The sequence below is a fragment of the Dicentrarchus labrax genome, unplaced genomic scaffold (assembly GCF_905237075.1).
Source record: "Dicentrarchus labrax unplaced genomic scaffold, dlabrax2021, whole genome shotgun sequence".
NCBI classification, from domain to species: domain Eukaryota; kingdom Metazoa; phylum Chordata; class Actinopteri; family Moronidae; genus Dicentrarchus; species Dicentrarchus labrax.
The window spans coordinates 2116584-2132682 of NW_026136718.1; the positions used below are offsets into that span (position 1 = coordinate 2116584).

At 43.7% G+C, this 16099-nt stretch overlaps 1 protein-coding gene across 1 annotated transcript in view; it reads left to right on the forward strand.

Annotated features, from left to right (window-relative positions):
• Nucleotides 1-16099, forward strand: part of pde4dip (phosphodiesterase 4D interacting protein) — a 94567-nt gene that overhangs the window by 76261 nt on the left and 2207 nt on the right. Inside the window, exons 29-44 of the mRNA XM_051375727.1 lie at nt 6430-6692; nt 7869-8021; nt 8126-8299; nt 9269-9550; nt 9949-10080; nt 10570-10689; nt 10799-10988; nt 11126-11286; nt 11456-11590; nt 11718-11816; nt 11942-12129; nt 12835-12966; nt 13269-13407; nt 13752-13798; nt 13952-14060; nt 15824-16099. The exon at nt 15824-16099 is cut by the window's right edge and continues 2207 nt beyond it. Coding sequence (XP_051231687.1) covers nt 6430-6692; nt 7869-8021; nt 8126-8299; nt 9269-9550; nt 9949-10080; nt 10570-10689; nt 10799-10988; nt 11126-11286; nt 11456-11590; nt 11718-11816; nt 11942-12129; nt 12835-12966; nt 13269-13407; nt 13752-13798; nt 13952-14060; nt 15824-15972 — 2473 coding nt within the window. The 3' untranslated portion in view covers nt 15973-16099. The remainder of the gene's footprint in view (nt 1-6429; nt 6693-7868; nt 8022-8125; nt 8300-9268; nt 9551-9948; nt 10081-10569; nt 10690-10798; nt 10989-11125; nt 11287-11455; nt 11591-11717; nt 11817-11941; nt 12130-12834; nt 12967-13268; nt 13408-13751; nt 13799-13951; nt 14061-15823) is intronic.

A 16099-nucleotide genomic window follows, 5' to 3' on the forward strand; every position in this document is an offset into this window, starting at 1 on the left:
AAAAGACCACAGGTTACACTGAGTTTGGTTTCATGTGGGACATAAACAGCTGAGAGGATGTGTTTGAATTGCATCAGCAGCAAATTCAAACAAGAGCGGAACAGAAAACGGAGACATTGTACTAAAATATGATAAAATATGCTCATAAAACAGGATAAATTAGGAATAATAACTTTTTGAGATTTTACAGTATGAATGATTTGTCACAAACGTACAGAAACACTGGTGTGATCCTTTGATGAAGATAAAATACAATTATCTTTAAAGTCTTTAAAGGACTTTAAAGTACAGATCAGCCTGTACAAGTATTGAGGACATCTTTTCTTAAATGTGCCTCTCAAGATGGAAAATGTTCATAAGATTTTCCCACAGTTACTCAAAATTATCCAAAAACCTCAGAATAAACAGTTTTTTTGGAACTATTTCTTCAGTTAAAGTTTGAAAAACAGCCCATAAAGCTTGACTAATTAAAGCTCCTCAAGTGCTGTATAATGTATAAAGCCCCCCTTTTTTTTTTTTTATGAATATTGCAGATACAGCCCGGGAGCATGTGGCCATCTCTTCTGGATGAGTGATGAACGTCCTGAATGTTCACTCACTTGTATCACGACACTTAATTCTGTTTCGTAACCTGAGTTAATGAAAAGCAAATCACAGTTTATGAACTTTTAACTGCACAAAAGCCTTTATGATCCTTTAAAGCTGTTGTTGTTGGGTGGAGAAAGGTGAGTGTCGGGTCAAACAAACAATGCTCTGTGAATAATTAGAGATGCCCACAGAGAGACATAGAGGCAGACAGAGAGAGAGAGAGAGGCCTGCAGTAATCTAATATTGCAGCGCAGATGGCCGACCAGATGTGAAGGAGAATTATCGAGTGTGTTTTCTGCGACAGTCATCTCATTTCCACTGTCCCTCTCTGAGTGTACACCCAGTGTGTGTGTGTGTGTGTGTGGAGGGGTTGTATCCTGTCCATTAACATATACATTAACTTAATTCACACTAAGACTGTGGCGATGATGCATGAAAAGATAGAGAAAATAACAACCCTGACTTATAAAATGATGTTTTGATGTTACTTGCTTTGAACGAAACCCAGTTTTATATCAACAAACACGTTTAAAGAATGTGTCTAAGGATATCTCATAACCGCTAAAGCAAGATTAACATCGTTATGTGCAGACAGACAAAGGCACGCTTGCTTGAAGCACGAAGGAAGCATTTATTTTTCAATACTGAACTAGAACCAAGATTTTAACCAGTGTCTTTATTATCTGGCAAATCTGTTCTGTAGTATTATGGATGGAGACAATAAGCACACCTGGGAGTACAATATTACACTATTATCACTTACTGAAGGATAAAGGCGAGCTTTGGTTAAATCACCAACGTTTTAAAATGTGTTTGTAGTCCCAACCGAGTAAACTTCACCAGTGGGTCAGTCATTAAAAACCTACACAGGGTTCCAGTTCTAACCTGAGCTAGGTCTCTAAAATAACTAACGTTGGGACAGAGATAAATAAATAATAACCTGACAGATGTGCTTTCCATGAGAGAGAGAGAGAATTCTGCCCTTTTTGATAACATATGAAAGCAGGTGTGGGAGGATGCGTGGAGTCAGCAGAATGTAAGAGAGTAGCCGTGAACGGAATTAAAACTCATTACATAAAAAATGCATTATTTGCCATTAAAATAATGGTTGTGGTCACATGTTAGAGACCCCCCCTCACAGATTGTACTGCTTTCATTGGAGCTCAGAAGTATCTCAAACTATGAAGAGCTCAAAGTTTCCAAACATACCAAACATGGCTGGATTTTGGGGAAATGTGTGTAAAACGATTTATTTAATTATTTTATAGTATTTTAATTTTAAAACTAGTTTAGTGGCATCTGGTGGTGAAGTTTTAGATTGCAACCAACTGAATACTGCCTTTTTTCCAAGCGTGTAGGAGAAACTACAATGGCCACGAAACTCACTAAAACTCACTAAAAGCGTCTCATTCTAAGGTAACGAAAACACAAATATTCTTATTTTCAGGTGATTATTCACTAGATCCTCCTCAATGTTTCACACTGGAGCTTTAATACTTCACTCAGATTCATATGGCTTCAATGGAGAGCTGGAACGAGCTGATACACAATATGTACTGTACACTATGTGATAGTATCGAGCAGTTTGTCCCTGCGTAAAGCCACTTAAATAAATAAAACTGTAAGTGTCAGTGAAAACAAATAGTCTTTTAACTGTAGTTGAATTAAATATGCATTACTTGGATAAATGTGTGTGTATATATATATGTGTGTATGTGTATATACAGTGTGAGTGCACTGAGGCTTGTGCTGGCTGCGTTGGGCTCGGGGCATGTTGACATGGCTTCTAATCAGGTTAAGTTATTAAGACCTCCAATGGGGAAGGAAATAGGTCAGGAACAGCTAACGCACAGAGAGAGAGAGAGGGAGAGAGAGAGAGAGGGAGAGAAGACAGAGTGAGAGAGGAGTTTGCTTCAGAGTATCAGGAGCAGCACATGGTGCTAACATCCAGCACTGCTCTGATCTTTATTCACCATAAACCTGGATTTTCTTTATTTGTGAGGATGTGAAACAGGTTTGACTTGACTTTGTCTTCTTCTCCGCCTGCTGTTGAGCATCTTTGTATTTTCTTCAAGCTGAAGCTGGATGTAAAGTTTTCTTCTGGTGCTTCCTTCAGTAAAATCTTGAATTCATCCATCAGAGTGGAAGTTTGCATGTTTTCTGCAGATGGACAGATGTGCTCTGAAAACCAACAAACAAGCAGAAGACAGAGGCTTTGTGGCTGATCATTCATTCAGCTTCTGTTTCCCTCTTTCTCTGATGGCCAGTGCAGCGTGAACACACGAGCCCTCGGGATCCGGACGTCCGTTTACACACTCATCCCTCTTTGCTTCTCCTCCCTCTTCGTGTTGCTCTTTCGTCACTGCAGCTCCGCCTCAGGACTGCTGCTGCTGCTGCTGGTGGGATAGGTTGTGTCCAGAGAGGTAATAAGACGCTCTCCTTTGATTTGAGGGGAACTATTCAAGACATCACTGCAAAATGGACTCATTCTAGGACCAAAGACAGGAAAAAGGAGGAAGAAAAGAGGAAGAAGAAGGAGATCCAGACTGCAGCTGCATGCCTCCTCAGGCAGCTGAGTCTGTTTTCTGTTCACCAAAGAGCTAATTATAATTAACATTTTTGTATTTAAAGTATTTAAATCAATCTCAGGCTTTGGAGTAAAATCTCCCAACAGTGCTTTTATTTGATCTGCACTGTGAGCTGGCAGCTGGTCCTGGTCCAAACCATCTGACGGGTCTGCTGTGCTCGGATCACAGACATTTGGACGTCATCTTGTTGTTGCAGCAAATGCACAAATCCTTTCAATCTGCTGTGTGAATCAACAGTCTTCAGCCTGCACCTTGCACACCTACCTTAGAATCTGATTTGGGATTTATTTGGGTTACCACCTGTGGTCCCGAGCCAAACACACTCCCAGGACTGTGTGTGTGTGTGTGTGTGTGTGTGTGTGTGAAGGGAGCCACACAAAATCTCTCCGGGAAGCCTGAATCTAATCGGAGGATTTGCTCTGCTTTTCACCTGGTTGCCCACACGCTCAGTCATCCCTCCATCCCTTTATCCGTTGCTCACGCTCTGCCTAGCTACTGTACCTGCTGTCACTCTGGGATCAGGACCTCGGCCGCAAAGCTAATGAGCCACGCTCGGTTACCTCTGGAGAGGAGGAAGGAAAAACCGCACCGGAGAGAGTTTTAACCGACCCAGGGGTCTGAGAGAGACAGCGGAGACAACAGGGGAGGGATGGTCAGTCAGTAGCCCAAGCAAAGGGCCATCTGCTGGGGGAACAGAGAGGGCTGAAGGGGGCTGATGGCTCCTTTGTGGAAGGCCATGCTATCGAAAAGCAGCCCGCTGTACAGAGACTCTCTGTTCTCCTTCTCTCTGTGGGAGTGGAAGGCTCAGGAGAGAGAACTGCTGCTGCTGAAGAAGCTCACCGACAGGGAGAGGAGAGCACTGCTCACACAACTCGACAAGTAAGACGAGCTGTTTCCAGCCTGTGCACCCAGCTAAGCTATAGGCTAACCACATCCTGACTCAGGCTCCTCACTTAAAGCATCCTCTGCAGTCAGTATGAGTGTTAGTGCACGATGCAGCAACCTCTTTATTACAGGCTGAAGACACAGGTTGTAGTTTTTACTGTGAAAACAATATTGGACCACAAATCCAGTGATAGTGAGTGAAGAGAGCAGAGCAGGGGGTCGCAACCTTTTTTATTAAGGACATTATTCTATATTTTATGTATATTTCATATTATATTCAATGTATTATACAATACAATGAATACAAACAGTGAACACAATAATAACTGCAGGGATTTCGTGTAAAACGAGCGATTTGGATGAATTTTGAGGCGATTATTTCCTGTGAATGTTGATCAGATTTCCTCATATTTATAGGAACTTTTTATACAATTCTCTGTCTGTATTGTTTCTTTTAATTTATTCTAACAATCATACAGACTTAATAGGCTTCCCATTTGACAAATTCTGTGTTTTCTTCTCTCTTAGCTCTTTGCAGGACGAGGCTGTTCAGTATAGTTTGAATATAACTTGTATATCCTAAAAGTCTGAACCTGAAAAAGAACAATTTTATTCAGTTTTCTTCACAAAGTGCTGAGATAATGGCCTGCTGTGTATATTTAAGTTTAAGCTTTTTTACACCCCTGTAAATCAAGAAAGCCTCGCAAACCCCCGTGAAGCTTTTGCAGACCCTAGTTGGGGTCCCGACCTCCAGGTTGGGAACCACTGTGTTAGACCAACATTGTCTCTGGCAGAATACAAAACATGGGGAGGTTTGAAGTTTTCTATTTTTGGAATCTGGCGGCCCTGATCACAATCTTTTATATATCCGATATATATTTACATTGTTTAGGTATTATTTCATATTTTAGGATGTCTTGAATTAAAGCATGCATGTTTTCCCTCTTTATTCCCATAGAACCAGTTTGTTCATTCTTTATTTTAAGTGTTATGTAAGTAGTAAGTAAGTAGCAGGTCAGATCTTTCCATCCAAACTCCCCCCATGTCCTTGATTTGTAGTGGTGATGGTCAGTGGTTCCCAACCTGGTTGAACCCCCATAAAGCTTTGGCGACCCCTAGTGGGGGGGTCCTGGGGCCTTCTTGATTTTAAAACATGCCTTTACACAGTAGGCCTAAATCTCTTCTAATCAGCATCTGGTTCACTTCTGTGAAGGAAAGGAAATGGACAAAGGTCAGGGACAAGAAAAAGCCTATTAAGTGTGTGAGTATTAAAAATATATAAAAAATACATAATAGAGACAGAAAATTATATAAAAAGTTCCCTAAACAGGAAAAAATCTGCTCAACATTCATGCAAATTACTTGTTTTACACAAAGGTCTTGTAGTTACTGAGTTCATTATTTGGGTTCATTGTACAGTTCTTAATATAATAAGAGATATCCATAAAATATGAGTCAGTTTACTCAATGATAGAAAATTTGTCCCTTAAGAGAACCACTGCTGTAGGTAACGGTGTGTTTCCCTGCTTGCCTCTGCGCTATAACTCCTGGGTGAACGCGGGATACGTCAGAGAGCGAGGAAGGAAGTCAGTGAACGTGAATAAAACTTTAATACGTTACCTCGTCCGTCAATAATTTCTGGTTTCTGGTTGGTGCATAAGTTTGTGTGTTCCCACATGGGGGAGAGCGGGGGGTGTGTGTGTGTTTATTGAGTGTGGGTATCAGCACGTCATCGATTTAAATGAATGACCTTCACCCCAGCATCTGTGCACCAACACGTCACTGTTAATTAAATCATCTGTAGGCGACTCACTGCATACGCAAACTGTGTGACTGTTCGTCAGCGTGTCAGTCCTCTCGGTGTCTGCCCGTTCATGTCAGCGTCAGCGATTATGAGTCCGCGTTATTACCTGTGTGATGTGATGCAGTGTAACGTCTGTGTAAGTCACTAAGAGGCTTCACGACGCAGTCAGCAAAGCCTCTGTGGGACAGTCCAGATCAGCCTGCAGGTGACTCACACACCTGGTACATCGCTCCTCATTAATGCCCGTTATCCTTTAAGTCACAAGGCAGCTAATGCAGCTGTTCCCAGATCCTCTCGCTGCGGTTAAGATGCTTTTTTTCAGTTCTACAGATTTTACAGAAGAAATACACGTAGCTCTAATACAGTTAGACTGATTTACACCTGGATTGTATGTTTCCAGACATGGTTTATGGGTCTATGGTTCAAGTTCTTTAGTCAGTGTTTGCTCAAGGGCAACCCAGTGGTGGTAAACTTGTCTTTCACTTTCCCCACCCAGTTTTATTCTGCTGGTCTGTTATAAAGTAAATGGACTGACTGTATGTGTGTGTCTCTGTGTGTGTTCAGGCTCAGTAAGGAGCTGCAGCAGAAGGACAAGGTCATCGAGTCTCTTCGTGCCAAACTCAACCAGCATCACCACCATCATCACCGCTCCGACACGCCCTGCAGCAGCCGCGCCCTCTCCGACACCAGCGACCAATCAGATCGCATCTCCTACGTGTCCGATGAGCACGGATCCACGAACGAGGACCTGGAGCTTTGCTCTGACGTGGACGCTGCCAGCGAGCTCGGCCAGAAGGAAACACGGACTTCTACCAGACTCAGCACAGGTGAGACGATGACGCCCCTCATCCAGCTTCAGTGTACCTGAATGGTGTATGTGGAGAGAGACGTAATCAGTACAGTTATTCTACAACCAGAACAAAACATGTCTGTGTCTCTCCAAGCCCATTGGCTCCTACTAAAGATCTTTAAAAAACTCCTCACAAATATATAAATATTTTTTATACAAAACTCACTGCCACTAGATGTCGCACTAGAACATCAGCATCTCAGACCACAACTATGGGCACTACGGCCCACCAGACTCCACTCACAAAACCTGTAATTTAACAGACTTAACATAAAACTCATCAAAACGTTTTGTTAGTCTTTCCAACATTCACTAACACTGGTTTGGTCAAAATAAACATTTAATTCACAAAGCTAGACGTGAAAATATCCATAGAAAGGCCTAAAAAGTAAGCTAATGTTAATCCTTGTGGGACAAATGCACCCATCAGAGTCTGTCCACTAACAGTAGTCGTTGTTTGTTCCACTAACAGTAGTTGTTTGTTCCACTGACAGACTCAGGTTGTTATTGTCAGTGTCTGACAGCATTATGGAAAGGATCCCTACAGAGATAGACCTTTAGTTTAACCACAAACAGCCGTAATATCACTATCACTCTCCACCAGACTCCAGAGACAGAAGCACTCCTTTTATCTTCAGATCATCGTAACTTCAACACAGGCAGAGGGAGTGAGACAGCATGTGACTCTGTATCTTTATATAGAGAATAGCTGTTTGATGATTAATGTTTTAAATCTCATATATATTTTATGTTTTTTATCAAACAAACAGGAAAATATTGCATTTGTTGGGGACTATTTTTAGCGGTGGATGAATCCACATTTGATACTCTAGTGAGTATTTTGGTCAGCGGGACGATATATAAATAAACTACAGTACAGGAACACTCAGTGAGGCTCACTGATGTGTTATAATGGAGCACAAAGATACATCAGGCTGTGATACACATACAGGAAAAATAGAGAATATCAGCAGACTTTTGTCACATGACCTCTGCAGTATCTTTACATGCTGGTTAAATATGACACACACACACACACACACACACACACACACACACACACACACACACACACACCTGTTCAGGTGTTTTGGTCCACAGTCTGTTCCCTCCATCTGGTCCTTTGGTGACAGCAGACTCTTTTCATTCCCAGATTGCCACTCTCACAGTGGCACCCTGTCACGTCACCCGTCTGTCCCTCCATCCACCACCTCCTCCTCCCACAGAGCCCAGTCCTGCCTCAGCTGTCCCAGCATGCAATGCCCCAGCTTGCCACACAAACCCGCAGACATGCAGAGTCAGACAGGTAGGAATGGGCTCACGAGTGTGACCCAGGCTGTGAATTCACCTCTGTCCTGTTTCCATTTTCTGTCTTTCATTCTTCTGCTTTGGACTTCCTCCTCCTCCCAGCTCCAGCCCCAGGCTTCACCTCTACCCCCTCTTTCCACCCTCCGCCCTCCTCCTTCCATCCTCACCCTACAACCTTGCGAACCCGTTACCAAGGCAACGGGGGCGTGGGTTTCTCCCTGGCCGAGGTCCATCAGGAGCTGCAGATGTTACAGAGGCAGCTGGGAGACAATGAAAGTGCGTCCGTCGGACTGTTTATGCACGGGTTTACTGTGAACTAACTGTCGTGTGTTTGAAGCTCGATATTTACTGTGAAGCTGTCGAGGAAACTTTTGGGGGAACAGTGTAAACTTTTATTCTGAAGAAGATGCTGAACAGCGGAGTTAGTGGGCAGGAGCAGGTTCTCCAGGCAACATTAACAGAGATTAACAGCATGTTGGAAAATGGAGACAAAGAGAACAAATTCAGAGAATATCCAAGTTTTTTTAAATTTTATGTCATTAAATGTTTTAATCTACAGTGGCCCTACTTAACTTTAACTTAACTCATAATTATTCTTAATGCCTGGAATTCCCCTTGAAATCATTGAAATGAGGCGGTAGAAGAAGAAGTAGAAGCTACCACTTATGTCCACAGGATCAACAACATAAAAAATCAACAATATAAAAGTTCCTTGTAGGAGCTTTAAATTAATAGGAGCCAGATCGATCCGCCTTTAATGCATCCATGCATGTAAGAGAGGGAAGAACGAACCAACGCCTGAATCAGTCGCTGCGTGGAGATACACAGGGTGTGAAATGAAGTGAGAGTTGATCGGCTTTAATAATCCACATGCCTTCCCTTTGTCTTTAACCCACTGCACTTTCTTTCTCATTAAATAACTGTTCTTCCTTTGTTCCGTAATGAACCCACTGCACGCAGCTTGAGAAGGATTTGCTGTGATCTTTGGACACTAATGAGAGATGGAGCTTTGACACACCCCAAACCAGGCCGATTTAGTTTGGCCGATTAAGTCGTTCCCTACGTCAGGAGAAATCCCTTCATCTCTCTTTCAGTCTTTCACTCTCCCCTTCCTTCGTGTCTCACTAACACTCTCAAATTTTTTTTAAATCGACAATCCCTCCAGCATGTGTCTGCAGTGTTTTCTCCTCTAATATTTGATATGTTTCTTTATTTCCTTACATGATGTTCCTGTATCTTCTTCAGGGTTTTCCACTCCCCAGTCCAAACATCTTCAGGGGTTCCCGTTTGCCCACCAGCAGTCCGACTCCTCGGCCTTCCTGCCTCTCTCCTACCACGCATACCAGCCTTCTCCTTTCAGCAGCGCTGCCAGCAGCAGTCTGGATGCCAGCTCAGCAATGAAAGCTGGGGCTAGTCTGCTGGAGAGCAGTGCATTGTGGGATATGACCTACAGTACCCGACCAGTGAAAGTGGGAGCTGACCTGTCTTCAGGATCCTCGGGGTACCAGTCAGGCACCAGCAACACAGGTAGATACACACTCGGATCCTTGTTTGGGGAAAGTATTTGATAAAGAGAATGTTTGAGCTGGGGTCAGGGTCTGGGCTGTGGTCGCTCCTCATCTGCCCAAAAAATGGACATTAAAGTATTGATCAGGAAGAATTCTGTTGTTCATGTACAGAGTAAACAGCAGTCATTCAATAATCAGTCCGAACACTTCCTGCATGTTTCACATTAAACCAGGAAAGGGGAAGATTATATATAATTGTACCGTTGGAAGCTGAGGGAAGGCCATAATGCAAATTTGATCTGTAGTAACAACCTGAAAAACACAGACGTGGTCCTTTAGTACTTTGTGAGATACCACAGCGTTCAGTACAGAATATTGCTGGTCTCTAACATTACTGATTATATGTTTGTGTTGTAGGTTCAGACCTGATGAAGGAGCACCTGAGAGAGATCAGGAGTCTGAGACAGAGACTGGAGGACTCCATCCAGACCAACGATCGCCTCCGACAGCAACTGGAGGAGAGGCTGGCCCGCACCGCCACTGAGAAAGGTAACACCCACACACACACACACACACACACACACACACACACACACACACACACACACACACACACACACACACACTCAATTTGTTAATGCATACTTCAAAGTAACATGGTACAGCTTTGTTTTACATACACATGAAAGAATATGAGCAATAAGATTAGAAACAATATACGAGGTAGAAAACCCAGCAATAATCAGAGATAATATTAAAAAGAGACCTGGACCTTTCTGTGATCAGAAAGTGATCAATAGGGTTTTAAAATCAATTCTAAGTCTTAATGGTTGCTAGTGCAGATGTGCTAAAACTGGGGTTACAAGTCCCATAGTTTACTGGTTTCCTTTAAAGAAGCTGTTTATATGTTAGAACCCAGACAGTTCAGTTGGTAAATACTTAGAGACTATAGAGATCTAATTAAAAACCTAATAGAAGCTAGGTTTGTTAGCACGTTAGCTCATCATTACATGCTTAACGTCTCCCTGTCCTCTCCAGGTGCTCCTACCAACATCTACATCCAGGGTCTGGACTCCGTCGGCCAGCTCTCCAGTGAGATCCGACTGCTGAAGGAGGAGAACGTCAGTCTGCAGAACCAGCTGAAGCAGATCACCAAAGGTACAGTCTGACGTTCACTGAAACACTGGAGACACTGGGAACAACAGATTTATATCAGAGGTTAGCAGCAGTTCGGGGTCAGCACTGTAATGTCGTGTGTCCCCTGCAGAGGGCAGCAAGGAGGCGGAGCAGCTGAGGGAGGCGGCGCTCCTGGAGCGGGCCAGGTTGAAGGAGGCGGAGCTAGAGGCTGAGAGGTGGGCGGAGCAAAGCAGGAAGCTGCAAACTGAGGCTGAAGCTCGCAACCAAGAGGTTTCACAACTGAAACAGGACAGACAGCGGAGCCAGGAAGCCATCAACAGGTGTGTGTGTGTCTCCAGTGGTTTGACTTTAAACCTCGCTGCAGTGATGTAGACATGTACTCCAGTACACCGTGACGTCACTGTAGAGCAGGATAGGACAACAACAGGTTAAATGATGATTCCATGTGTTCTCACAGACTCCAGCATGAGGTGAGCGTCCTCCAGCAGCAGCTGTGTGAGAGCCGCAGTCTGGTCCACGCTCTTCAGTGTGAGCTGCAGGTGTACAAGAGAGTGTGTGGAGTCCCCGCAGACACACACTCAGGTAGGAGGGAGCTGTATGAACTTCCAGAGACAAAATGTAAATGTTCTGAAAACTGTGAGAGCTCTCGAACGCCCCCTAAACCAGCTAATAAAACCTCAGAAGAAATATCGCTTACACACACTGGACACTCTTTCTAATTTTTTACTCGTCTGTGTGTGTGTGTGTGTGTGTGTGTGTGTGTGTGTGTGTGTGTGTTTCCGAGCAGGTCAGGCCAGCGACGGTGCCCACCTCGATCACGGCACTGCGACCTTTGACCCCAGAGAGCTGCACATTCAGCTGGAGCAGCAGCTGAGCAGACAGGCCGACACGCAGCCTCGGTCCAGGAGACAGCTCTTCAGCGGTCAGTATGTCCGACACGCCGGACGGATTAAAGCAGATCTCAACACTATGATAGAAGAATGATTCTGTGGAACTCAGTAAGAGGAAGATGTCATATTATTATTATTATAATTAATCTTTCTCCACAGACAACGTTCCCTCCCCGCCGGTGAGAGACACTGGACTCGTCAGTCCTTCCTCTCCTCTACATCCTGCACAGAAACACGCAGGAGGAGCAGCTGGTCAAGGTGAGAACCTCATCCAGCCAACGCCCTGTCACAGTAATCCAATCTCCGTTACACAACCATCACTGTTACCTCCACAGCACATAGAACTCATGTGTTGTATCTGTTTCTATGGTTTTCCTTCCCAGCAGCCTCGGCCCTGCAGGGCGGAGCTCCAGACGGCTCATTTGCTCACCGTGATGGCCGCCACGCTGTGGGCCACATTGATGACTTCAAGGCTCTGCAGCAGCAGATCCTGGAGGGCGCCGCTGTCCTCCGCAACATGGAGGCCGTTCTCTACTCCCCGAGCACCTCGAAGGAGTTCAGCCTTCATCAGGTGAGGTTCATGTCACCTGTTGGATTATATGTGATCAGAAAAAAGAGGAGAATCCCCCACCCACCCATTTAAAGCCACGATGAGTTAAATTATGAATATATACAGCATCAAATTATTATTATAGACATGTGTTTGTTTGTTTAGACGATCCATTAGGAGATTGGTGCAGTCTGTTTTATTACCACTGGAGGGCGCTCTAGTGAAGGAAACACTTCTCATATAGGTTTTTAAAATGTAATACATGTAGTATTGATCTATCTAAGAGTTGGGGACATGTGATTGACTGAAAGTCGAGGTGGCGAGGACCCATGAAGACAACACTTGGAAATAACAGCAGTAATTTTAGGGAATTTTACAGTTTTTTGTGTATTTGTTGTAGTCTGGAGTCAAACAGCAATATTAGGCTCTATTGGCTCAATTGTTGAAGGTCTGTGAGATCCAATAACATAATCATGGTCCCAAAGGCATCCAGGAATTTAGCAAAACAAAGCAAATAAACTAAGAGGGCAGGTTCCCACAGGCTCTGACTGGATTATTCATGGATAAAGCAGCTCTAAACCTTTCTCCTTTTATATTATATTCAATGTGTAACAGTAAAGAACAACTGATAACCCCCCCAGGTTGGCTGCCACTGGATAAACATGAGAAACAGCAGATGGATGAATCATTAGTTGAACTTTGTATGAATGTGTTTTGTGGTCTCAGCCTTCAGACTCAGGTTCTGTCAGGAAGCTTCTGTCCGACACTAAAACCCTGCGACAGATCCTGGAGGAGGCCGACTCTCTGCTGCGGATGTTCTGGAGAGCAGCTCTGCCAAACGTTGAGGAAACCAAACAGGTCAGGATCATGTAAAGGAACCGAGAGCCTTCTTTGTGACTTTGTCCCGTCATTTTTCCCATCTTATATATGAAATAAAACTCTTATTGTTGGTAGTAAAGTGATCCAGGAGGTTACAGACTTCAGTCTACAGTAGCCAGAAATTAATCAAACAGCAAGATAGTTTGAAAAGATTAAGCCAAAATATCTATAATTTATAGCTTTTTTAATCTTTCTGGCTCTCAGTGATCGATTACGTAAATAAAACGTTGAGTTACCGGCAGTCGCTGATGGACTAACGTGACCTCTGTCTGTGTTTACAGGATCAGTCTCTGAGGGAGGAGGTCGTTTCTCTCCGTCTGAGGCTCTCGGAGCGAGAAGAGGCTCTAAAGGACGCCATGGAGAGAGTGAAGAGCTCCAACCGCACCAAAGATAGCATGGAGCACTTTATAGTCAGCCAGCGTGAGTCACTGACGCCACTTTACTCTTTCCAGCAGATCATATTTATGATAACTCTTCAGTAATGACAGTGATGATATTTGTCTTCTTTTAATCTCTTAAAGCCATCTGTGCTTATTTGATCTCTTAGTCACTACAGACATCATCTGTGTCTGTTTCACCCTCTTGCGTCATCTTCTAGCTCTCGTTTTTCCCAGCCCTCTCTCCTCTTTCTTCATCTCTCTGTTTCTTCTTCATCTTTCGACCCCGAGCAGCTGTTGGCTGACTCGGCCTTGTGTTCGCTGCTGATCTGAAAGCTTCTGTTTAATGAATGAACAAACAGTGACTCCCAGATGTTCTCTTTACAGTGTCGAGAACACAGGACGTGTTGAGGAAAGCCAAGACGAACTTACAGGTGAGTTCAGGTTCATTCTGGTTCTGATAACTCTGGACTTTGGTGGGAAGATGGGACACATTTTATTAACAGAGAGAGAAACAGTCAGTGAAAGTCCCGCTCACCTCTCTCCCGCTGTTTCTCTTTCCTCGGACTCCTGCTGAGTCTCCTCAGGAGAACGAGCTCAGGATTTCCTCCCTTCACCGTGCCTCTTTCTCCATTCCTCCTTCCTCCTCCTCCTTTTCCTCCTCCTCCTCTTCCTCACATCCCTGGCCTGGTAAAGGTATGGTCCCCCCTGGCTTTGCTGTGTTCACTTCAGTGCCCTCATAACATGTTGAAGCTTGATGAAAAACCGTGGCGTTAAAAAGAGTTTTGCATGAAGTCATTTCCTGTTAAACTTTATTCAAAGCTGAATAATTTTACTTTAAAACATTCAAATTAACTGAAATTATCAACAGAATATGAAGAAATAACATAATAGTTTGGAGCATGCTAACCAGCTAGCTTCAGCCCGTCCTGTCTCATCAGACCACTTTGTACCTCAAGAGGCGATAGTGAGTCTCGGTCCAACAACACAGTGCCTCACGCTCCTCTCCCACTTCACTCCTCTCCTGTCCCCGCCTGAACCCGCCTGAAACCGCCATGTCTTAGTCGTCCCCAGGAGTCAGAGTCCTGGTTGTGTTCACTGGGAGGCTGCGGATCCCATCCCAAACTAGTCTCTAATCTTCCAGGTTTTACAGATTGTCCCTTCTGGTTCCCTCCCACCCCAGACCTGAAAACCTCCTTCTCCAGGCAGTCCAGAGCTCCTGTGCAGTGCTCCTTGGCTCCTAGTCTGGGCAGAGTCAGCTCATATATACATATATATATATATATATATATATATATATATATACAGCTAGCAAAAAAAACTCCAACAGCATTTACAGTTAGCAGTTACTTTAGCTTAACTTTCTGGTGATAAGCCGTCTCCTATGTGTTTGTAGTATGAATTCGAGAAGTGGCCAGTTCTTACATATAGCTCCTATAATAAACCCGTAGGTGTCTGTGAGCCACTTTAAACAACTACCTATATTAGCTTTTTGCTAATTTCTCCTTCCAACCAACAAACATGGACACACATATTGTTGTATTTTGTCTCGCTGAACAGCTTTCAGTCTAAAGGAACGTTTCCTTGCTATATTATATTAACAATACATAAAAAAAGACTTCAGTGATTTCAGTTGGACTTAAAACTGGAGACAGACAACTTCTACGGTGTAATGGCTATAGAATAAAGACACCATCCACATATAGATTGGTTCCCTATAAGCAATATATGTATATATTTCTGTGGTTATTTGTTTGTGCGAAGCAATAATTATCACATTACAATGCAGCACAGTCGGGGAAAGGTTCTCTGTTTCCACTTTAAAGGCACACTGTGAAGTTTTGCAGTGTTTTGATATGTGGCCCCTGTTTTTATAGCTCTTGCTCTGCTAACACTCAGACATGGTATGTACACATTATGACTGCAGATGCATGCAAGATGCAAATGATAAAATAAGAGACAGAGGAAGAGCAGAACCACTGAATGTCAACAGAAGTGTGTTTATTTACTAGAAACTGTACAAACCTACCTGCCTTTATATTTAACATGGGGACAGTGTGAACCTGCTTCATCACGCTTTGTCAGTTTGTCTTTATTGATGATTTATTCCTGTAAAATGACTAACCTGTGTGCACAGTAAATGTTAGTTCCCTCAAATTAACCATTTGTACGTCTACCAAGACTTACATCATTTGCTCTGACTGCATCAGATTAATTGATCCTGCCAAAAGTTCACAGGGTAAAACAGGGTCAAATGTAGGGGGTTTATCTGTTCTTAAGTCATGAATATGTTATTTTAACTCAAACAATTGTTGTAACAGATTACATTGAACATATAAAGTAACACGGTATTAATTTGAGGGAATTAATTCAGTTTTTAATGGTACTAATTACTCACATGAGGGAGCGTTTAATCAAAAATGTGCATCAAACTCGTCTCTCTAACTGTTGTGTTTCAGCTGAAAACGCAGGACGCTTCTGTGAGCTCGCCTTCTCTCCTGGTTGGGGTGTCGTGAAGCCCCTGACCTCCTCCATCTCCTCCTCCCCTGCTGTCCTGGGACCGGCTCACCGCCACCACCAGCGCCCCCTGCAGTCAGCCTTCCTGTAGTGCACCAGCCACCAAGTCCCTCATCGACATCTGCTGTTCAAACAGAAAAATGCTGGAAATTCTGCCTCTCTTATTGGCCGGAGAAACATTTCAGTTGAGTGACGTCTGAGCGTTGCTGATGGTTTTA